Source organism: Vidua chalybeata, chromosome 6, assembly GCF_026979565.1.
Source record: "Vidua chalybeata isolate OUT-0048 chromosome 6, bVidCha1 merged haplotype, whole genome shotgun sequence".
Lineage (NCBI taxonomy): Eukaryota > Metazoa > Chordata > Aves > Passeriformes > Viduidae > Vidua > Vidua chalybeata.
Genome location: NC_071535.1, coordinates 54,903,330 through 54,926,944, shown reverse-complemented (window position 1 = coordinate 54,926,944; position 23,615 = coordinate 54,903,330). Strand labels below are relative to the sequence as shown.

Here is a 23,615-nt window from a genome sequence, read left to right as displayed (position 1 = left end):
GTTATAATGCCAAACCACCACTAAATCACCCTTCTTCCTTTGGTAGCCTAACTTTTCCCTACCAATCTCTATTAATATTACTCCTTCTCATTAATATTTTCCTTTTCTAGACTTTGGTTAGGACTGCAAGTTTTTATGTTTTGGGGTTTTTTTGAAGTTGACTGCAAGTTTATTATGACCTATCCTGTAGGTTTCCCACTCTCTTTAGTATTTGCCTCTTTCTCTTTTCATATCTTTTTGACAGTTCACTCATTTTCTCACAGGTTTAAGAGTGATCTTATACATTGTTCACCACCTTTCAACAGTTCCTTTTTTTATACACCATGACTGTGAGTTGGTGGTGACCTGTGGCTCTCCTGGGCACATTCTGGAGTCACTGAGTGAGCTGGTGATTGCCATCCAGAAGAAATGATCATTTGGAAAATGTTAACCACAAGTACCAGGCTTTGTGCAGATCTAAATTTAACCCTGGGCCTTGGAGTGATGAAGTAACTTGATTATTCAGTCCATTTAGTTAATAATTCAGTGATCTCACTTGTTCACTCTGTGTTACAAAGATATCCGTTCCCAAGAAGTGTAAATACAGACATTTTCAAGTCCCTCTGACAAATTGACATGCTGGGAATGTATGATGGGCATATAAATTTTGAATTTAATTAGGGCCTGGGAATATGCAAGTTTAATTTGTGGAAAAGCTAAAAGCTTTAATGCTGTGTGTTTTCTGTTCTAGGCCATTATGGTCACGTGAATATTGATCATGTTTCATACTGAAATATTTCAACTCTTAAAAACTCCTGTTTGGTATTTTTTCTGCAGGGTTAGATGTCTTACTGGGAGACAGTTTTGTTATTCACTGCTTAATTTAATCCTGCTAATGTGATGGTAAATTATTAACTTTCCCCTTTTGAGTAAGCTGTTAATGATTTTTCATTTCAATTTCCAGTGCCGTTTACAGTCCCAGTGCCAACAAGGATACTCTGTCTGCCTTGGATTATCAGGGTCCCAAAAGGAAGCTCTACAGCGCTGTCCCTGGGAGACTTTTTATCGTTGTAAAGCCATATCAGCCTCAAGGGGAAGGGGAAATTCACCTGCACAAAGGAGATAGAGTCAAAGGTGAGCACCTAATTCATTTGGAATAAACCTTTTCTCCTGCTAGGTGGGAATTTTATGTAAAAATTCTCTTTTACACGGGTGGAAATAATCTGTATGGTGAAAGTTCTTTTATGCATTTGTTTCTTTGCAGGGTATTTTGCTCCTGGTTCTGTTTTGTAACCAATGCATATTTAGTTGTCACTTTAACTGACTTCGAAGTGCTGCCACGACTCACAACTCTGTGCAGTAATAGCACCATTTTCTCTTACCCAGGGCACGGAATTTGCTGCTGGAGCCATTCCAGAGGCACTGCTCCAGGGCTTTAAGGGGTTGTAAACCTGTCAGCTATCTAAACAGCTCAGGAAGGGAATGGGGGTAAGGTCAGCTCTGCTTCAGGCCCTTTTCTCCAGGAACATTTAATTGGTTAAGTAGAAAATGTCCCCTCATGGGACTTGGGGTAAGTGGGTAGGGAGAACGTCCTGTAAATATAATTTTGGATGAAGCATGGTGGTGCATGCGAAACCTCTGTTCACTGCTACAATTACATGCTAAGACCAGGTTTAAATTAAGGCCAAGCTTTGCTATTGCTTTGAGTGCAGTCAATACATCCAGGTACAGCTGGAAAAATGGGAGATAGGGTGTACAGGACTCACTTTCCCCAGAGTGAGGTGAAAGGCTGTGGTTTTGCACATCCAGGTAAAATAGAATAAAAGAGACTTTGTGTTGGACCCATACAAATCAAACAACAGTTATGGAAATCAAACAAAAGGGATTAAATTCAATGTCCTAAATAAAAGTGTTAAGCGGCTGCTAATTTTCTTGAGAAGGGAACTACGTATCTCACAAAGGAAGACTTCAAATACCTCCTCCCTTGAGCCTGCAAACAGTAGCTGGAAAAAAAAATAGGGAGCCATTAGAAGGTATTTTTGCATTTTTATTTTTGGATGTACTGATTCCGAAGCATTTTTCAGTTTAATAATTTCTGTTAACTCCAGCCCTCAGAAGGTGTAAGACAGAAATTTGAAGGGGGCTACACTTAAATGTAAAACATGCAAAGTTAATTTTAAATGCAAGGACAAAGGGAGAAGGTTAAACTTAAAGTCTGTAGGGCTGAGAAGATAATATTGCAGTTCTCAAGGTTGTTCCCTGATCAGGTAGGAAGCAGTGATTATGATCTCATGGTGCACAAGAGCTAGGATGAAATTTTGGGGGTACTAAGTAACTTTCTCCACTCAGTGTTCACAGAGATCTTGCAGGTGTCAATGGACAAGGAATGAGTGGCTGTTCAGTGGCAGGTGTTAGACACAGAGATGTTCAATTGTCCTGTTGGATTTAAGGATATAAGACAGAATAAGACAACTCTGGTCAGGTCTTAGAAAAGACAAGACAGAAATTGTGTTTCCTGGCAAAAGAGGAAACACTGCAACACGTTGCCTGGATTGCTGAATATTTTAGAGGCATTCCCTATCTGGCAGGTGGTTTACCGTAGGTTTTGAGACTATTATATGCAAAAGTAATCCCAGAATAAAGGATTTAAATTTCAATGAAATGTTTAATGTTTTTGAAAAATTAATTCAGGAGCCCTTGGTTTTAAGTTACAGTAACAGTCACTGGAAAACGTTGGAGGAAGGAATTAGTCCACTTTTCATGTTTTCATAAAATGGTGTAGCCTAATGCAAGACCAGTGATTTTGGGGGGGGCACTCTAAACGCTGAAATAAAAAATGGAATTATGGCTAGGGTTTCTTCTTTGTGGGGAAAATGTAAGTTTATTGAAAGTAACGCATTAATTATTACTGTCATTAAAAGGGGGATGTGCCCATCCTACATCAAATCATTTCTGCAGGGATTATTTTTTCAGCTTCACGAATCTGATTTGCACATTGAATTGAAATCTGGCAGAGTTTTTGCAGGTCCATTTGTTTTAAAGCATTTTAGAGAACTTTGCTGCAAAGTCTGGCGAGGTTTCTAGACTTGTCAGCCTGTTTTGGAGAGGGTTTGGGGAAAGAACAAGTGTACATAGGGATTGTCAGTGTTACTCCCAAGGATGAAACCTTGTGAGATGTAATTTAAGGCTGTTTGCGTGGCAGGGCTGGAACAGTGTGTGACAGGCTCCCAGAGCTAATCAAAGGGAAAACTTCCAGAACAAGATCAAATCCTATTTTGTGTTACCATGTCAATGGTTCCTCAGCTGCAGCAAAAAATATGTCAGAATGAACACGGCAAGGTCATGGACAGAACAGAGTGCAGGGAAAAGACAGTGGTGCTTTAAAGAGGTCTCTGTTGTGTAACAGTATCCAAGAAGCTGCTCAAACTTTTTGTGTCAAAAATCCAGGGCCAATTAAATCTGGACTCCCGTCCCTGTTTCAGTCAAAATGTAATAATTGCTAGACAGTAAGTGTAGTGATAGGACAAGGAGCATTGGCTTTGAACTGAAAGATGGTAGATTTAGACTAGATTTGAGGAAGAAATTCTTCCCTGGGAGGGGGTGAAGCCCTGGCACAGGTGGCCCAGAGAAGCTGTGTCTGCCCCATCCCTAGAAGGGTCCAAGGCCAGGTTGGACAGAGCTTGGAGCAATCTGGGGTAGTGGAAGGTTACCCTTTCACTGGGAGAAGGTTGGAACAAGATGATTTTGAAGGTCCCGTCCAACCTAAACTATTCCCGGATTCTGTGATGTTTAAAAAAATTACTCCATGTGAGCAGGATGGGCTCCCTCTCCATCCTCCAAAAGCACAGGCAGTAGAATTCAGTGTCCTCAGTGCTGTGGGAGTGCCAGAACTGCTGACTATAAGGACATCCTGCATTTTTTCCTCTTTCTGAGCAGGAATTCTGGGTACTGGATGTATTTTCTGTCTTTTACAGACTTACTTAGCAAGACCATGGCTCAGCCTGTTTGGGGTTTAGCAACTTGCTCTGTGCAGTACTTGGAGGAAATGGGAGAATATTAAACCCCATGGAATTCAATTTTTCCTTCTCTTTGGAAACATCTTATCCTCACTGAGAAATGGAAAAGCTTTGTCTTGGCCCCTCTTCTCTCCAGCTTGGTGACTGCACTGTTCTGTGTAAGACACTGATGCCCAAGTCCTGGCTCTTGGATTGCTCTGGGGAGTTCAAACTTGGCCTGGCACCGGCTGTGGGATTGTGCCCCATGTTCAGGCTGACCCCAGGGAGATGCTCATCACGAGTACATCCCATGAGACTAATCACAGCAAAGATGTAGCAAGGCATTTATTGCAAGGATAAAACCCCAGAACAACATATTAGAGAAAGGGATTACTTGGGAAATGTTTTTATGGATTTTCTTTTTTAACTTGGCAGAATTAGAAGGGTCACAGAGAGGGATGAATTCCTAAACTCTTGATGAAAAGTCAGATGCTTTCATCAGCTGCAGATGAAGCAGGGTTGTTTTTTTTCTTTCTAAAACTGGTAGAAGTGCATGAGTGACAATAGTTCACAGTGTGTGATACAACAAAACTGCTCAGAGAAATCTGTGAATGGGCAAGGTTCAGAGAAATGTAAACTAAATAAAATGGTCTTGTATTCATAGGATATTACATAGCCTGTACAAAAATACCTGCTGTATTTTTAGTTATTAGTCATACACACTGACATCATTTGTGTGTCTGCCACTCATGAGAGAAGAGCCATGGCTGCTTGCAAAAATAAATCTGATATCTTTATTTATACCAGAACGGCCCTAATCTAATGTTTTCACATAAATAAAGGAGATCTAGTTTGATTCCTCACTGAAACACTTCTAATATTTTGTTTTTATATTTTTTTCTTTCTTCCTTCTGTATCTGAAAGACCATAGCAATAAATCTGCCACAATCCAAATGCACACAAACATATATAAAATATCTGTAAAATTAATTTGAATCAGCTTTTGTGCTCCTAAATTGAATTCTTGCACTGGAAATTAAGTGGTCTCTTTGACATCAAAACTCAGAGAATGCAATGCTCAAAAAATTCTTTGTGAGCAAATTAGTAGTTTTCTTGTCCATGAAGATAAAGCAATAGAGAAGGTTTTTGGGAAGATAACAGTTCTGAGTTCCAGGTGCAGACAGGCTCTGGTCACTTCAAAACTAAACAATCTGAATTGTTTTCAGAGTCTGAGTTATATAAAAACATACCTAAAATGCACATGAACTATCCTTCATTGATTTAGAAAGAAAAAAAACACCTGATTAAAATGCTTTGAGAGCATTTGAAGTCTCACCCTGCTCACAGCTTTGTTTTTCTTGGTCTCCCCAGATCCTTCTTCTTTCCAGGCTGCCCCCCTCCCCAGCTCTATCAGCCTTTTCTAGTGCCCAGTGTGTGGAAAAACAGGGAGTTATTTCAGGTTCTCAAATATGCTCCAACAGACTTCCAGGAGCCCTCTGAGATACCTCTGGTGCAGGCACATCACAGAAGAGTTGTGGTAAACCCAAATGCAGCTCTCAGCTCCATTCCTCGGGGTCAGAGGAGCAGGAGTAACTCAGTAGCAGCAGCTCAAGCATCTGCTCTGGGCAGGAAGTCAGTACTTCTGTGCATCAGAAATATTGACCCTTGTGGCTCTGCTTTTATTTCAGCGCGATCTCAGCCAGCAGGGCAATCCAAATATATCACTAACATTTTCATTTCTTGTGAAATCCACTTGTAAGTCATTTAGAAAAAGAAAGATTATTAAACCCCTGCTGTGCTCAAAGATATTGCCAACAGACAGTGCTTGTGGGCAGGAGGAAAGTTGGTCTCCTGAGCTTTTGCACTTGTTAGATTAGTAAACAAAATACTGGGAAGGGATGAGCCTCAGAAAGGCTGTTCTGTTTCTTCAAGAGCATTTTGTACCTTGTGTGGGTAAGTGTGGCAGCAAAATTGAACCTAAGAGTTTTGCAAGGTGTTGTTCAGCTGCTCTTTCACATGAAGAATGAAATGAATGTGAAATGGAATATTAATCTTACCTGGGTTCACTGGTCTGTTTTGCTTCCTTTCTGTCTCCTGATTTGAATGGTTTGATTTCAGTTCTTAACATGACAAACAGAGGCTCATCACAGGTCCTATGCTAACTCATTCCTTCAAGCTGCTTGTGCCTGAAGGGCAGGACACAGTGGTGCTATCAAAATGTAACAAAGACCTGGACTTGCTCCTGCTCCAGCAGGAGAGTTCCCTTTGCTGTCAGAGGCCATGGGAAGGGATCAGGAGGTAAAAGCATCCACAGATGCCCTGTCATCGTACTTGGATACTTTAACACATCCTTTCTTGGGTAGTCAGCAACTGGCCTGGAATATTCAGGGGACAGGGAGCACCAGGAGTCAGAGAGGAGCTGTGAGTGCACCAGCACGGTGCAACGCAACACTGCAGGCTCTGCATCTGGGTTGTCTTGGGGCCCTTCTCCATTAATTCTCTCTGAATTCCCCTGATTCAAGTTCAGGCATCACCGTGGAGAAGAGCAAACTTGACTCTGACTGCACCTCCCTCAAGAGAGCTGGGGATCAGCGGGTGGATTTTTGCAATGTGTGATTTCTGACCAAAACTCAAATCAGTTTGATTGAGCAGATTGATTTCTCACACTGTTTTCATCTCTCCCTCACTTTCTCAAAACTATTTCATAGACACGTAAATAACAGAGAAAAGGTGATCTCCATAGAAACTTTATGGCAAAGGGAAAAGCTCCCACAGAGGGCCAAATGTTGAACAGCACAGCTCCCTCAGTTCTCTTTCAACTGAGCCATATTTCCTCAGATTTAGAGGATTATGTGCAGCTTATTGTATTTGTAGGTTTGACGTAGAGAGTGGTTGCTCTGTTAGTAGCCCCAGTCATCTTCTCACCCCAAGGTTCTTTCCTGAAGTGCTTGTTTGCACTGTTTCTTTCCTGAGAAAGCAGAGGTGAAAAAAGGTGAAGAGGTGTTTTAAGTCAGGATCTTTGCATTATCTTCCTAATTTGGTCAGCTCCCATAACTCAGGCTGGGAAGGAACTGCTGCATTTCCTTCTCCACCACAAGAAATGTCTGTAGGGCCGCAGTCCATTCTGACAGCTCAGGTCAATTAGCCAGAATCATTAACTGCAGACACATGAGGCTGTTGGTGGAGTGCCCAGGAAGGTCTGCGTGTGCTGGAATCCTCCCTGTGCCTGGCAGCAGGGCGAGGGGCACTGAGTCCCCCCCACTCTGCTGCTCTGACCTCAGGTTCTGTCAGGCTCTCGTCTTTGGGAGCCAGAACCAGCCTGCCCAGAAGAGAGAACAGCCAGATCAGAACAGCTCAGCATCCCTCCCAGGGAGGGAGGGAGGGAGGGAGGGATTGCTGTCCGGAGCCAGGAGGGTCAGAGGAACAGAGTCAGAAAAATCCCTGTCTTTAGCAGAGAACATGATTAAGTTGTAACTCGTGCTGACCTTCGTTTATGTTGTATGTAAAGTTTGTTTGCATCCAAGAATCACGGAATCATAGGATGTTTTTAGGGGTTGGGATGGACCTTAAGGGTCATCCAGTCCCAGTCCCTGGCTTTGGTCACATCCAGGAATGAGACACCCAGCCTCCAATAAGTGTTCCTGCATAAATTGTCTGTCATTTGGAAGGTCTCCTGCCAAAGACAAATAATTCTGAAAATTTACATCAGACAACAGACATTTCAGCAAGGGAAAAGCCTAAATCACAATGTTAATTATTTCTGAGAGAAAAAAGTTACATCTCTACCAATTAGAAACTAAAAATATCTTGTATTTCAAAGAAGAAAATTGAGACGAACTTTACCTCAGGACACAAACCCAGAGTTTTCACATCAGCACAGGCTGCTTCAGCTGTTAATTTTTTTTTTCAATGGATTTCCAACTTTATACTTTACTGTCATTCTGTTGATTTTTCTATTTTTTCTGCTGGTTGCAGAAATGTTCTTTTTTCCCCAGAATATGGTGTCTCATTCCCAATCCATATGATTATTTATTTTCCCAATAAAGAAGAATGCAGTTTACCCAAGCACTAAAAATTGATTTAGATATTACAAAGACATTTTAGGTACATTCTGTAACAGCTGTAAAGACATTGGCCTGAATTTGGCTTTAAATATCCTTGACATTTTTGCAAATAAGGCTGCCTGGAATAATTCGCTCCTGGGCATTTCAATATCACAAGGAATTTAGAAATAGTAGTCACCATAATTTGTTTGGAAAAAATACTTTCTTTTCTTGTTGGGGCATGGAGGGAGCTGTAATGCAGGAGGATACAAATTCTACATTCTTTTGATTAAAATTATTTTGATGGTATGTTAAGTAATTAATCTGTTTGAGACTAGTATGTTATATTAATATCAATTACAATAGTTACATTGCCAATAGACTTAAATTTGCAAGAAACAAAGCATTCTATGCTCTATTCTATTAATTTTATAATATATAATATTGTAAAATATTTGAAATATATAATTTTCTGGCAGAATCTCACAGATTTTAAGTATAATGCTTTAAAGACATTAAAATACGAGCTCCTGATTGCCACCTGCCTATCCATGTTTTCCTGTTACCCAGTAGTTTGGTGCTTATCCAATTTTGCTTTGCAGTTTTGTTCATATAATTGGACACAACTCCTCTTTTAAACCCCACTTTTAAACCACTGTGAAGAGATTCCCAGGATTCCTGAAGTTACAAGAACCTTTATTTCACTCTTACAACATCAGATTCTTTTTGTAATTCAGGTTGTGTATGAAGAGTCTCTGACCTGCTCTTGCCATAGCAACCACACCTTTTGATTTTACCAAAAGAAAAGCGAAACCCACTGGAAATTAGAAAGACTTATTATTAATTTTGGGAAAGTTATCCTTTGATTTACCATTGTTTTGTCCTTCAGCAGGGAAAACATTGATTAGAAAATCTCTTGCTGGTAACAAATTATCTGTTACAGTGAATCTCTTAAACACTATTGGGAGAGGAAAGACAGAAACGAAGGCCTCATTAAAAAAAAAAAAAACATTCATGGCTACAATAGATAAATTACATTTTTCTTTTAAGTTCTTCACTTTGGAGTGAGTGAAGTGTTGCCAGTTTTTATAAATCTATAATTTATTATGGCCTTGGCTCATGTTGCAGAATTTCTTATTAATGGCGCCATGTGAGGGGGGTGGAGATCATTTCAAGGTTTTAGGGGATGTAGAACCATCTAGAGATCAACTTCTACATTGGCTTATGAGCTTGTCCCCCATATCCACAGCAATTTGTCTGTCTCTGCACATCAGCTGAACCCAGGGCTGTCCCTCATTTGTCTCTTGCAGCTCCAGCAGGCTTTTCCTTCTTCTCCAGGCCCCCAGCATGAGGCTTTTCCCAGAATGCTGAAGGCTGCCTGCATTACAGCAGCACTCATTTCGCCCTTCCACTTCTTTTCCATGGATGTTATGTCTTCAGGCAGGACTACATGAGTTTTTCCTTTGCTCTGGCTATTAGTGATGGCTAATACTTAATAATTCATATATTAATGGGCTAAAGTGGGTCTGGTTCTGCTCTGTAGGAATCCCTTTTCACCCTGCACTCACAGACTTCCAAGGCAAATTTCATTTCCCAAAAGTGTTGATTTGCATCAGCTGCTACTGCCACAAACACATGAAATCACTCCATGGGTTTGAAATACCCAACTTCCTCCTTACAGTGCCTCTCTCTTTCTAGAGCTGGAAATATCTGTGCAATTTGGAGTGTCAGCGGATCTGACAGATTAATAAAATACCAAATTAGGGAAGTCTGTCTCGACATCTAAGTAGTTCTTGTTATGAGCATATTGCCAGTTTGTGGAGTGAAATTCAGGACTGAGTTTTAGTGCTGAAAACTCCTCTCAAAAAAAAAAAAAAAAAAAAAAAAAAAAAAAAAAAAAATTTCTTTTGGCTGGAGTCCTACGCTCTTTTTTATGACTGAAATTAAACCAACGTACAGTCGGATTCTACAATGATTCTAATATATACATATAGGTTATTAAGTTTTCCTGGTTCCTTATCTCTTATCTTAGAAATGCTTTCTTATGTGAGCAGATGTTACATTGTTAAAAGTGTATTGGAAGCTGCTGAATTCCCCATTTATATTGGATGGATGATCAGGGAATGTTTTATGTAACACTGAATTATCAGATGAACAATGTGTGTTAGTTAATGTGCACAGGCTTTAAATATTTTTAAGAACACCTGGAATACAGCAACATACTTTTTCATTAATTATGCCCCATGTTTATATTTTTTTAAAAAAGACATGCTAACATTTTTAAATTCAGCTCAATTTTCAGAGTTGTTGGTGTCATCCAAGGTCAGTGCCCTCCCCCAGTATCCCATAACTTGCTAGGTTTATAGGAGTTATAAGTTTCCTCATATATGTCAGAAAGGTGCTTGAGAAATTGTGCCTTTGGGACCCATCCAGATGTAGGACTTCTCCTTAATGCATGTTTTCTGAGTATGTACTTCTTACTGTGGTGGTGTGTAAATGTGCAATTCATGGAATCTGTCTCTTGGAATATACTACATTAAAAGGCTTAAAAGTGATGTATTTATAAACATTTTGCTGTCAAATATCTCTGTTAATAGATGGCCATGCTCTGTAAGTGATACCACAAATAGCTGAGGGTTGCATTAATAAAAACCCTGGTAAACATTTACTTTCAAATGCAGTTTTACAGCTCCTGGTGTCTCAAACCAGAATGCTTTCACATTACCAAGAATTTAATTTTTTAAACTTTTTTTGGGGGGCTCTGATTAATTTAATTTTCATCCTGCTCTGTACTAGTGCAAATCAAGTCCAGCTTCAGTGCCCCTGAGTCACAGCAGCTGCCCTGATCCTGAGTTCATTTGCAGCCAGGCAGGGACCAGGATTTTAAAGCCTGGCAAGGTTTTAGCAGTGCCAGAAGTGCTGGTATTGGAGACCATCAAAGCAGCTTTATGTCCCTCCTTCACTGAAATACCCTGCAGAGGCAGATTCCCAGGTACTGGAATCCCTCAGCAGAGAGATGGATTTGGGGTAATTAGCCTTGATTTTCAGCAGGGGCAGTTGGGGCTGAGCTGGCTCTGAGCTGATTTTGGGAAGCTCTGTGGGAATATGGATCAGACACACACACTCGTGCTGTGTGCCTGATCCATATTCCCAATCAACCTGGTTTTGTTGATGTATCACCTTTGTTTCAATATTAATGTACAGCGTCTTTCTAACAGTACATTTACAATCTTCTAATATATAGTAAACATAGAGTGGTTTGCAGGAACTTCTATATACTAAACACCATAGCAAGTATTTAGGGTCCTTCCATCACCATAATTCACCTCCAGTTGCTTACTAATAAAATTCTTGCTCTGCAGGCTTTTGTCACAATCCTTGCCGAGTCCTAGAATTAATATCAAGATAATTAGAAGTGCCAGATAAAAGCCTCTTCTGCTATTGGCAAATGGTTCTCCTCCATATTGTTGTTTTCTTCTATTGAGAAAAAAAATCATTGAAATGTTTCAAAAGGCATCTCCATTGTGGATCTCACCTATGGGAGGTTCAAGTGTTTGCTGTGTATTCAAACCCTTAAATCATATTACTCAACCTGCATTGCAAATCCCTGGAGCTATCCACTAAATCAAATAACATGTTTCCATAGGAGGCAGAAAAAGCAGGAGATATCAAAATATGTATTATTAAAATCCATTTCAGTGTGGGTGCAGTTTGGCAATGGGTTCAGCACTTCATTTCAGCAGACAAGACAGTGGTTTTTTGGTAGTGGTATTACCATGTATTTATACTTGATTAATCCAGCAGTGAGAACACTGAAAATGGAAACAATTGCATGAAGGCCAAGGACACTTATGGTAAAAAAAGTAAATTTGGGGAGTGGTTACAAAGACTGAGTAGGGAGGGTCCTGCTTAAAGGTAGGTTACCCTGTGCCCTTTTTGGGGGTACCAGTGTTAGTTATTGCACAGTGTTTGCTTGTTTTCAGGGATTACTGAAGGCATAACGCAAAAATTGTGTATTTGTCTGAGGAGGCAAAGTGTAACACTGCCTGTGTCTGCCCTGTTTAGTGCTGAGCATCGGAGAAGGTGGATTCTGGGAAGGCAGCACCCGGGGACATATTGGCTGGTTTCCTGCAGAGTGTGTGGAAGAAGTTCAGTGCAAACCAAATGAAAGCAAACCAGGTAATCACATCAAGCCCCTGTTGAACCCTAATGTGACAAATGCCATGTGTCTATCCCAACAGACACATCAGGGCCTTTGTGCACTGCTAGAAATGGGAGAACTGGATAAAGCCAAGCTGCTGAATTAAAAAATACAGGTGGGTTTATTGATTGGATTTTACTGTCCAAACAAGCAGACATTCTCATGAGGAACTATGCTGGGAAGTACCAAAGCTTTTACACAGAGCTGTATGCAGACATTTTTTATAGGATTATGTTGTTTTTTGTTTTCTGAATTGTGGAGAATGTCTAATGAGACAAATAAATAAGAGAATAAAACCTGGCCAGTTATCTCCCAGTCTGAGGGAGTCATACAATGCATTTAGCTCTTGTTCACAGCCCTGTTGACCTTTCCCTGAATGCTAGAGGAGGCATCCTTTAGTGGGATGTCCCATACCCATCCTTACTGATGACAAAGGAAATGGAATCTCCCTTTATCATGCACATGTATTGCCAGAAGTAACTTTAAGCAAGGAGCCTTTATAGTCCTGGTATAATAAAAGAAAAAGAAATCTACATTAAAGCAGGTTATTTTAAGAATTACCTACCATCTCATCATTTCTCTGCTTTTAAGAATTAAGATGTGAGGACAAACTCTCTAATTAAAAGCTCATTATAAATGAGCTCTGAGAATATAATTAATGTTCTCCAGGAGTGTATGCAGTTTGAAATAATCTATTGATGTGTTTTTGGATCTCTGTTGTATTGATTAAAAACTTGTGGCATTGCACAGATGATACACTAAAATTTATGCATTGTATCATTCATTTACAGATGTTTTTCTTTTATGCATGTCATTATAAACTGCAAGGTATACTTTTTTTTTTTTCCCCCCTATGTGGAGAGGTTGTGCTTCCTCTTCTATCTCCCTTTTGAGAGGGGAAAAGAGGAGGAGGCAAAACCATATCTAATATTTGGAGAGAATGGATCCAGGCTCTGAGAACAGAGGGAGAATTGTTGTGTAACTCTTCAAAGTGCTTGAGAAAAGTCAGCATTTAGAGATGAAGATGTATTAAACAAAAGGAAGATTGAGGCTGGAATTGCGCAGTGTAGGAACAGTAACCCTGCATTAAATTTGAGTTGTCCATTTGTCTTCAAATCAGTAGAAAATTCTTAGGGCATGAAGTGAAGTTCAAAGATAAGAAAAAAGTTTTCCAACTTTTTAGTGATTTTGAAGAGAGAATAACCAAACCTGTTTGTTACAAATCTTTAAAGACTTCCTTGAGCTAAATTCAGTATGTGACAGGATTGTCTTAATAGACGATGATTGTTTTTTGAGCAAGAATGTCTTTGATCATTCAAAGGAAAACAAAAATTAAGAAAATAATTATCACAAGAGGAACAAAAGGATTATGAAAGCTGGAAGCAAGAAAAGACTATAAACAGAAGCATGTTAGAAATTTTCTGACATGAAATTATGAAGGCTTCTGCCATGTGTCTGGCAAAGCACCAGACATTTACTGTAATTTATAACTATTGACTTCACATTTACTGTAATTGCCTTCTTTCCGATTGTTTTCCTGTTTGCTTATGGTACAGTGGGAATAATAATATTAACATAGCTTAAGGCTTTAAATATGCCATTCTTCTACACTAAAAAGGATGAAAATATAATTAAATAGGAACAAAAGGGACACATTTTCTCTGGCAGTGAACTTGTGCACTCCCAGATTTTGCTGGGCTGGCTCAAAAAATGTCCCGCAACCAGAATGAGGTTCAATGCTTCTGTGAGTAATGTGATAGAGGTTGGAGCTGGGAGGGAAATGAAATATATGGAATGCACAGTATCTGCCATATTATTATTGAAATATGGCATGGAGTGAAAGCAGCTGATCACAGAATTGCTCTGTGCATTCCCTCTGCATAGGAAACAATGGGAATGAAAGGGAAAAGCTTTATAAGCAAAAATCAGCCAGTATTCCCTCTGAGTAAAAATGCAGAAGTAATTTAGAAAAATGTGTTAGGCATGGTGAAATGATTAGAAATTAAATTAGGTCTGTTGGGATTGCTGAAAGAACGTCAGCTGAGAAACATCACAAACTTGTGCTACTTGCAAGAATTTGCATCATAGTCTTTCCAAAGCAGCATAACTTCTTATGATAATGATTTAGAAAGTAGATCATTTCAATGTGGAGGAAATGAAGCTTAGACTCAGCCTTTTCCACACCAGCACCACAGCAACAGAGATTTAGGAACATTTCTTCCAGCAGCTTCCCTTTGCTATTAAGTTTGAACAATTGTGTTTAATAGAGGCTTGTCATTTGCACGCCATGAGTGAAGGAAAGAGGAATAGTTCTTGGAAAAAACAAACTCCAATTAAACTCTCCGGGCCCAGTAAAACTGCTGGGCAGGTGTTTCATGTCAGGCTGATGTATAATCTCCCTTCTAATGAAAGTTCCATTTTTAGGGAACTTTATTGCAATCCCAACTGTTCTCTGGAAGTGGGCAGGACAGAACAGCACCTGGTTCCTGTCTTCTCTTCAAAGGTACCATGCCAGCTTGGCAGGTTCTGTTTTCCAAAAAAAATCATATTGACTGGTGTTAATTCTACTTCCTTTCTTTTATTCTCCATTAATTGAGACTTGTAGGAATTGCTCCATTATTTTGCTAGGGTGGATACCAGGTCTATGGACTCTCAATTATCCAAGTTGTCTCATTTGCCCTTTAATGGCACCAGCACACGACCTGCTGCTTTCCAGTCTAAAGAAGTTCCCTTGACATTTTGAGATCCAATGGAAAAAGAACGATAACAAGGAAAATCATTATTGTGGTCTGCTAAATTCTTTTGCCTGCTTTTAAAAAATTATTACAAACAAGACCTTTGTGCTACCTTGTTTTAAAAAGTGACAGTTTTTGGCATTTTGTAGCCAGTTTTTTACATTCTGCAGAATTATTCCGAGAGTAGAAATATTCCCTCAGATGAGGTTGGCACATCATCTTGCATTTTACCTGCTCAAAAACAGAATACAAATGTCACATATTTACTATTTCTGCATTGACAGTTATCTTGTGTTATTCAGTAATGAGCCAATTCCATTCTGAAATGTCTTTCTATTCCAAAATATGCTAAAAGGTATTTTTTTTTTTTTACTAAAATGTTCTGGGTAAGTTGAAAAAATGTTTCTCCTGCTTTAATTTAGATGTTTGTTTGCTTTTCTTCCATCATAAGGTATTACATGAGCTTGAGAGACTTACTACATAAATGCTTTCTGTTACATTTGTGATTTTATGCTCCGCATCCTTCAGAATTCAGGGCTATCTGATTGCCCACAACTGAGGTAAAGTATTCATTTTCAGGCTGGAAGTTATCTTTCACTACACTCCAGCTTTATTATTCCTCCCTCCCTAAAGTGCCTGGAGAACTCCTAGATTTTACAAGTGATACTGATATAAAGGCAGACTCAGCGTGTCTGAGAGATTCTTGCTGTCTTTCAACTCTTGGCCTCCTCAGTGAGCCTTTCCTTGAGTTCCAGCCTCATTTTTAATATTGTCTCAGGATGAGTTTTCATTCCATAGCCTCCTTCATGCCTTATTCTGTCCTGTGCCCTTGGGATACACCTTATTAGTAGCTGTAGGGGTGCTGGGAGTTTATTTCAGATTAGATCTGATGCGGGCACATGGCTGCAGTGACCATAAGCAGTTCTCAAGAGCTCCTTTTTCCAGGAAAGGATCCGATCTCTGTGCAGCCCGAGCTGTGCCAGTCCTGGGGGCTGTGGCACACTGGGAGGTAGCTCTGGCAGGGCACATTCCCGGCCCTGAGCTGCCCACGGAGCTGTGCCCATGCTGACCTCTCGTGTCACAGCAGACTCTGCCAGGCTCCAACTGGCACAGAGGCATGGGATATTTGGGTTGGGAAAGGCCTGTATCAGGAATGGTGTGGCCAGCAGGAGCAGGGAGGTCATTCTCCCCCTGTACTCAGCACCAGTGAGGCAACACCTCGAGTGCTGTGTCCAGTTCTGGCCCCTCAGTTTGGGAAGGATGTTGAGACGCTCGAGCGCATCCAGAGGAGGCAACGAGGCTGGTGAGGGGCTTGGAACACAAACTCTATGAGGAATGACTGAGGGAGCTGGGGGTGTTTAGCCTGGAGAAAAGGAGACTCAGAGGTGACCTTATCACTCTCTACAACTTCCTAGAAGGTGGTTGTAGTCAGGTGAGGGTCGGTCTCTTTCTCAGGCAGCAACTAACAGAATGAGAGGACACAGTCTTAAGCTGCATTAAGGGAAGTTTAGGTTGGATATTAGGAAAAAGTTTTTCAGGGCAACTGTGATAAAGTTCTGGAATGGTCTGCCTGGGGATGTGGTGGAGTCACCATCCCTGGATGTATTTATAAAAAGGCTGGATGTGGCACTGGGTGCCATGGTTTGGTTGAGATGTTAGGGCATGGGTTGGACTTGATCTTTAAGGTCTCTTCCAACCTAGTGATTCTGTGAACTCTGTGACCTCAGGGATTACTGAGACCACCCTGTCAGCCAGACTGAGTGCCACCTCCAGTCCCTTCCTGAGCACAGTGCCTGTGCTTTTGTTTGATATCCCTTATTCCTGAGTTTCCAGCAACTAGAAAATATAGTGACAGATTATCCAGGAATAGCAGAGTTCCCTTGCAATTTCTTTTTTACCTATGTAACCCTACACAGGTGTTAAAAGCAGAAACTGCAGCAATCCTTGTCCAGCATTCCCTCTCGATCCCAGAAGTTACCAAACAAGTCCAAGCTGTGTTAATAAAATGCATCCTTTTGCTGCTTCTGAATTTTCTATTTTCCACATTTTTAGTTTTCAACGCCCTGTGCGTTCAGTAAAACCAGATTTGTTCCTCATTTCCACCATCCCTTTTTATAATTAGCACAACACCTTCCCAGGCAGTCGATCCAGCCCGGCTGCTAGAAAATGGATTTGCCTTCCTGCAAGAAGGAGAGATGCTTTACTGTGGATAGAGGAGCTGACATCTGTACTGGCCTTCCAGAACGACAGGAGTCTTGGTTTCCCAAATTTGCTGTCTGGACATAATAGATATCCATATGTAAAGCCAATGCCTTATCCCTTATAATTGATTCTATGATTCTGTGTTAAACACAGCAGTGAAGGGGGAAAAGAACAGATAAAAACCCCCTTTTCATCCAACCTAAATGGCCCACCTTTTATAAATGTCCCAGATTAGCAAAATCCTTTAAAAAAAATTATTCCTGATTTGTTACAATCAGTTCTGGCTAATTTTCAGCTAGAAAGGCAACTGAAGAATAAACAGAAATATTGTGATTATTAGAACTCTGAAAAATTCTATGCACAAATTACTTTGGAAACCACTAGAAATAAGTAGGTTTCAATGAGACAGAAGTGTTGGTATCTTGCCAAATGAGCACCTCGAGGGTTTTGATAATAAATTTTGATAAATTCTCCTTCCACAAGATTTCACCTTGAGTAGAAGGTGCCTGTATACCTGTGACAGAATTATTGTGCAACTTGAACTGTTTGGCGTGAGCAGCAGCAGTTAAGGACAAAACATTGCTGCAGCTGGAAGGACTAAATGGAGGAAGTATAAAAGAAATTTATATATGTGAGGGAAAGATATTTTTGTTGGGAAAGTTAATCACAAACATTGTCATGGCAGTAGTGTAAGGTGCTAAGAAGTTCCGAGAGCTGGGAAATATGTTCTGACTCGACAGTGCAGGCTGGACTCAATATGGCCAAGAGAATATAAAGCCAAATTAAAATTAAATTTAAAAGGCAAGATTGCCTCACATGTAGTTGAAAAAGTGTTCTGTCATGCAGATACAAAGGCAGCCATTTCAAATGGGTTGAGAACCCAAGGGATGACTATTACACCTTCATTATATTAATTATATTATATTATATTATATTATATTATATTATATTAATCTTTTTAATCCCAGTCAGGCTCTAAAGGTGGGATCCCATTGTGACTCTCGTACCCAGAGCCCAAGCTGACAGGTCAGGCACTGTTCAGTCAGTCCCCCTGCCTTGAGGGATGTTGTCCAAAGCTCTGACCTCTGAAATACACTTTCCTGCCTTGCTTCTGTGTTTTGCACAACCAACCACCTGGCTCATGGGATTCTGAACAATTTCATCTTTTGATGAGTGATATTCTGCCACATAATGTTTCCCATGGACAAATCTGTCATTAAAAAAAACATGGGAATGGATGACAACACTCAACACAGTGATCATACACGCAGATATTCTGTGTCTGATTTATGCTTTAGAAAGATGAGGAATATGCCATATACCATATTTTTGCTTAAATTGCATTCTCCTCCATCAGTCAGTGGGAAAACTATACTGCAACCAAAGGAAAAAAAAATCTATGCAAAGAACTAAATGTGAGGTGCTGGCAAGCCAGCCCACAAAGCCCAGCTGACACAAGAGCTTGGTGCAGTAATAATCAACTAATTCTGACAACTCTCTGTAGCTGAGGATGTAAATCAACCCCACTTTTTTGTCTCAAGTGATGGAAATTCAAAGAATGAACCTCAGCAAGTTTCTGCACTTTAGCTTTGCTGAGCGAGGCATTTGTGCTCCCAGTAATGACAAACAGCAGTTTGGGGAAAGGCTCTGCAATGAATCATCACTCAATAATAATGGGAACTGGGAGGCAGAGGTGACTGAAGAACTGTTTTCATCTGCAGGCTGGCTATGGGAGGGAGCCATCTGCTTCCCACACAACCTGCAGGGTGTCTTCTCTGGCCAAAGGTGCCTTGAAAGGGCTGTCCTTCTTTCAGTCTTGATCTTCTGAGCAAGAAGCAATAGAGATTTCTTACTCTAACAGGAATATTTGTTAGAAATCCTTGGGAACACTGAGTCTACCAACCCATCTCTCAAATAATCATGCAAGTCTGGTTTGAAGGAAGAGTAAAATAAAGGATTCCATGATCATAATTCCATCATGTGTCGAGGTTTTGAGGGCAGCATAAAGCCAAAAACATTATTCAAATTTAAAAAAAAAAAAGGGGGCAAGCCTATGTCTAGAGCTTGTAGAGAATGTAAGCCTGTCTGCATGCTTATCTCTGAACAAGGAATTTTTAATTCATAATATTTTATTGTCTAGGCTGCTCAGCTGGCATGTACTTCTTCCCTTTCACTCCCATTTCCATGCTTGCTAAGAACCACTTAGGAATAACTCTAATCAGCTGGAAAGGAGCAGCACAACTCTCCAAAGCATTGAAACAGGCTAAAAATAAATTGCATGGCAATGTAAAATGAGACTTACGTGGTAGGAAACTCAACATTTCCAGTGCATCTGGGATTGCTGCTGTGTGAAATCGGACATGCAGGTGGGGAGTTTTTCCTCTTCTGGTTCTTTCTGCATTTTGTTTTCCCTCAAGAAATCATCTGTCACACCACAGAGGATCAAAGAAGTGCAAACTCTGAGGGATGTCTCAAAAAAGGAGTTACTATGATGGTTTATTCCTTTTACTTCCCGTGATGCATTCCCATTTTCTGTTCAAAATCACAGCCCATGGAATATATTCAAGTCTGAGAGCAGATAGAGACATCAGAGATGTTTAATGTTACGAATTATTGTAGAAGCACCAAAAAGTTAAAGCTATGAAGTGAATGATTTATGAAGTGATAGAGCCTCCTGGGGAATTTAAGCTCAGTTATTGGTTTAAGAGAGAATACTTCAGCTTGTGGCAGAATTTGAGCAGCTTTGTTCTGCAACATGCTAAAAACCTAGGAGTAATACCTAATTTTTGATTCCCAGTTGTTCTTGTGGAAACTACTCATATAACATGGTTTTTTCAAGCCATTAAAATCTGTTTTGAGCTTCTCAAATTTTAACAAACCCAGCAGATCTTAATGACTGTTAGTAGACAAAAATCTGGAGCTTTTACCTCCTGGAATTCTGGAGCATTTCAAACTTCATAAAGAATATATATTTTAATTCTAACATCTCTATACTAATAGATTTTTGTTTTGGTTTGGTTTTTTTATAATTAGTGATACTTTGTAATATCTTATGAACCTATGATCAACTATAGTTGATCTTTTTGCTTTCTCTAAGTATCTTAAATGACAGTAGCAATAGTTTTCACTTTGATTTAACATGGATTTTTCCCCCTGAAATTCTGTTTAACCAAGATTCTCTGATGCACCTATGTAAATATTATTTATATCAGAACATGACTTCTGTTCAAATAATTATGGCTATCTATCAGAATTAAATAAAATGGCTTAATTCATCTAACTCATTACATTTAGCATGACCTAACACTTTTAAAAGCAACTTTAAAAAAAAAAAAAAAAGCAAGGCAAGCCTTAGATCTATACAGATTCCAAAAGTGTTGATAAGTCATCTTTTTCTGCTGCACTAAATGACACATTGGGGCTTTTTTTCCCTTCTTATTTTTAATGGCTCAGATAAAAGGCTTGACAATAGAGGCTGAAAACTCTTTGAAACACTCCCCAGTTAGTTGAGATCAAATTCTTCTTAATTTAAGGAAGATGATGGAGCAACTGCTTAAAGTAATGGCAGTGCTGGAGGTGATCAGGAAAATGATGCCTGAACAGAGCAGCTGTCAGATAATCCATAGTCTGTTCTGAAATCATGGCTCTGCTTTTTGCTTCCCTCCCTTGCTAGAGAGCTCAGCTCATTTTGTTATAGATCAGTACTAAAGGGATCCTCCTGGGTCAGAAATAGATTATTGGTCTCCAGGTAAAACAGACAGACCTGAGTGAATGTTCCCAATTGTGAACTCACAAAATGGATTGAATTTTAAATGGTAGTAAAACTTCATTATGTTATCTACACACAAAAGTGTGTTTGTGTTTGTAGCTGAGTCTGAAACTTGGGCTTTGCTTTCTGAACTGAAATGGAAAAAGTCCATCAACTTTCTCAACCCTCCAGTCAGTCCACAATTCACAAATATAAAATGTGGCTGTGAAAGTCAGACTGATTTTGTGGATGACTTACAAGCAAAAAGCACTTCAATGTATTACTTTGTTGTTGTTGTTGTTGTTTTGGTTTTTTGTTTGTTTGTTTGTTTGTTTTTATTTTTGGTAGCCAAGGGTTCAACTCTAATTATACAACAATCACTGAGTCTTTACTCCATGCTTGCAGTTATGTTTTGCACACATCAAGAATTAGTTTAGTGCTGTCTAGAGAGACATTGAAAATAGTTCTGTATTTTGGCTGCTCTCCTGAAAATAATGAAAGTAATTATATTGGATACCCTGTACAACACATTAGTAGTTTAAGGAAATGAAATATAACATATATTTATATCATATTTTGTTTGTCAGGTTATAGAGTTATAAAGTTACAAAGTTGTTTTTTTTAAAGTTATATTAACATTTGCTAGTCAAGACTTTAAAAAGAATGAAAATAGTTACATTCTTGACTGTAAATCCTTATAGATTATACTTTTTCTTTCATTTTTCCAGGATCAAACCTCTCCTTTGGTTTGATCTCATAAGGGACTTTGAGGCCCTGGGCCACTGTTTTAGAGAAAGATGCAAATATACATAGGAAAATCCAAGACATTTTCCCAAAATCCCCAAATTTTCATACTAAAATTTTATCATCCAAGGACAAGACACAGCTACATGCAGTAAACAAAAGACTGTCAGAAGAAATAATGCCAGAATTGGTTTATTTGAAGAAGCAGAGGATGTTTCTAATGTTATAGATTTTTGCTAAGAGCTTGCCCCAGAGAAAGGCAAATGAGAGAATCTTGTTTCATTTTTAGCAAACAAATCTTTAGGGTGTAGTTTGTTTTCAAATGGACTCTTGAACTCCTTATATTACTCTTCCTCACTGGTTTTAATGCTTTGCTTATAAATGAATTCCCATTTTCATGGTGAGCTGGTGAAATATTACCTGTATTCTGGGCAGCAGGCGGGCAGATGAAAAAGGGGAAACTAATATTTTCCTGCAAATGTCTTGTTTACTGGGGGCAAGGAGAACAGGGAGGTGGAAATGATTGTCAGAGGGGTGATGCATCATTGCCCTGATGGGTGATACACTTTTTGTGTTTCCTGATCAGCCCAGCAGTGGGATGCTGCTGCTGCTTTCCTCCCTGCTGCAGCACAGGGATGCTATTCTCAGGAGGGACTCTCCTCAGGTCCTCACTCCCACAAAGCAGATTGCAGAGTGCTGGGAAGGACAGACACCTCTTGGCACAGGCAGACAGTCCCAGACCTCGGCACGGGGTGGGAAGTGTTTGTGAGACTGAGGAGCAGGGAGGAACACACACCTGGGGAGCACAGGGGCTGCAAGTGCTGCTAGAGCCATGAGCTGGGGTGTGCCACTAGCTCCAGCTTCTCTCTGTGAGTGTTTTTAACTGGGCTTTTAATGCTGCCACTAACCTGGGGGGAAAATTATATATATATATATATATATATAATTCATATAATAAAACCATATAAAATATATATCATAACATATAATAATATAGATATAAATTATATATATTTATATATTTATATATTAGGTTAGTTTGTGTGTAAAACTCTCTGCAAATTGTTCCTAAAATAGTGACTGCTGTGTCTAAAGTCTAAGTAAATTTGAACCCAAACTTGTATTTAATCATTCTGTATCTGGAAGAGAACTGTTAAATGTTACTGAACTTTTCCTCATTTAACAGGTGTTGAGTTTATTAGCATAAGTCTTGTTAGATGGCTAATAAATACAGGTGATACTGATTATTTAATGAGAAGCTTTACCTCTACCAAGGGGTTTTAAGTATTCATTTTGATAGATGTTTTAGTGTTCAGTTCTGAATATAAAAAATCCTTCAGTCGAACTATAATGAGGTGAACTACACCATAGTTCCTGTATTTGGAGATTCAGTGAGGTTTCACCCTATTGATAGAACTGGAAGACTGAAAAGTATCGTAAATATTCTTATTCAAAAGTAAGTATTTAGAATTTTTTGAAGTTCTGACCTTACTTTGGATGATGCTGCAACTCATCACATTTAAAAGTTAAGTGAAAATACTTAAGTTGATCAGCCAAGCACTTCAGAAAGTTCTTGCAAGGCTGTTTTGATCCAATTTAAGATGTATTACTGAATCTTTTAAAAGTGAAGAATCAGTAAATAGTTGATTATCCTTCTTCTGGATTGACCTGAGTTACAAATAATGCAGCATGTAAAATCTACCATCAGATCTGCTCAGAATCAAAAGGTATTAAGAATTTTCCTTAAAAAACACTATGCAGTTTCTTAGGTTGTACTATATGGAAACAATATTGATGAAGTGTTTCATATATCATTAAGCACATGTAATTTTGGGATTCTCCCAGCGTTTTCCAGTACAACTATAAACAGGGATAAATTTCAAGTTGTCTTGTTATTTATGAGGGACAAGCTTGAAAAAGCATCCAATAATCCAAGATGTTGGTAGAACAGAGGGAAAATAGTTGGCA

At 39.4% G+C, this 23,615-nt stretch overlaps 1 protein-coding gene across 4 annotated transcripts in view; it reads left to right on the top strand.

The window, feature by feature from the left end:
- Positions 1–23,615, top strand: part of SHANK2 (SH3 and multiple ankyrin repeat domains 2) — a 248,007-nt gene that overhangs the window by 78,969 nt on the left and 145,423 nt on the right. For all 4 annotated transcript variants that reach the window (XM_053945755.1, XM_053945754.1, XM_053945753.1 and 1 more), the window contains 2 exons: positions 944–1,113; positions 12,083–12,196. In XM_053945755.1, the coding sequence (XP_053801730.1) occupies positions 944–1,113; positions 12,083–12,196 (284 nt within the window). The remainder of the gene's footprint in view (positions 1–943; positions 1,114–12,082; positions 12,197–23,615) is intronic.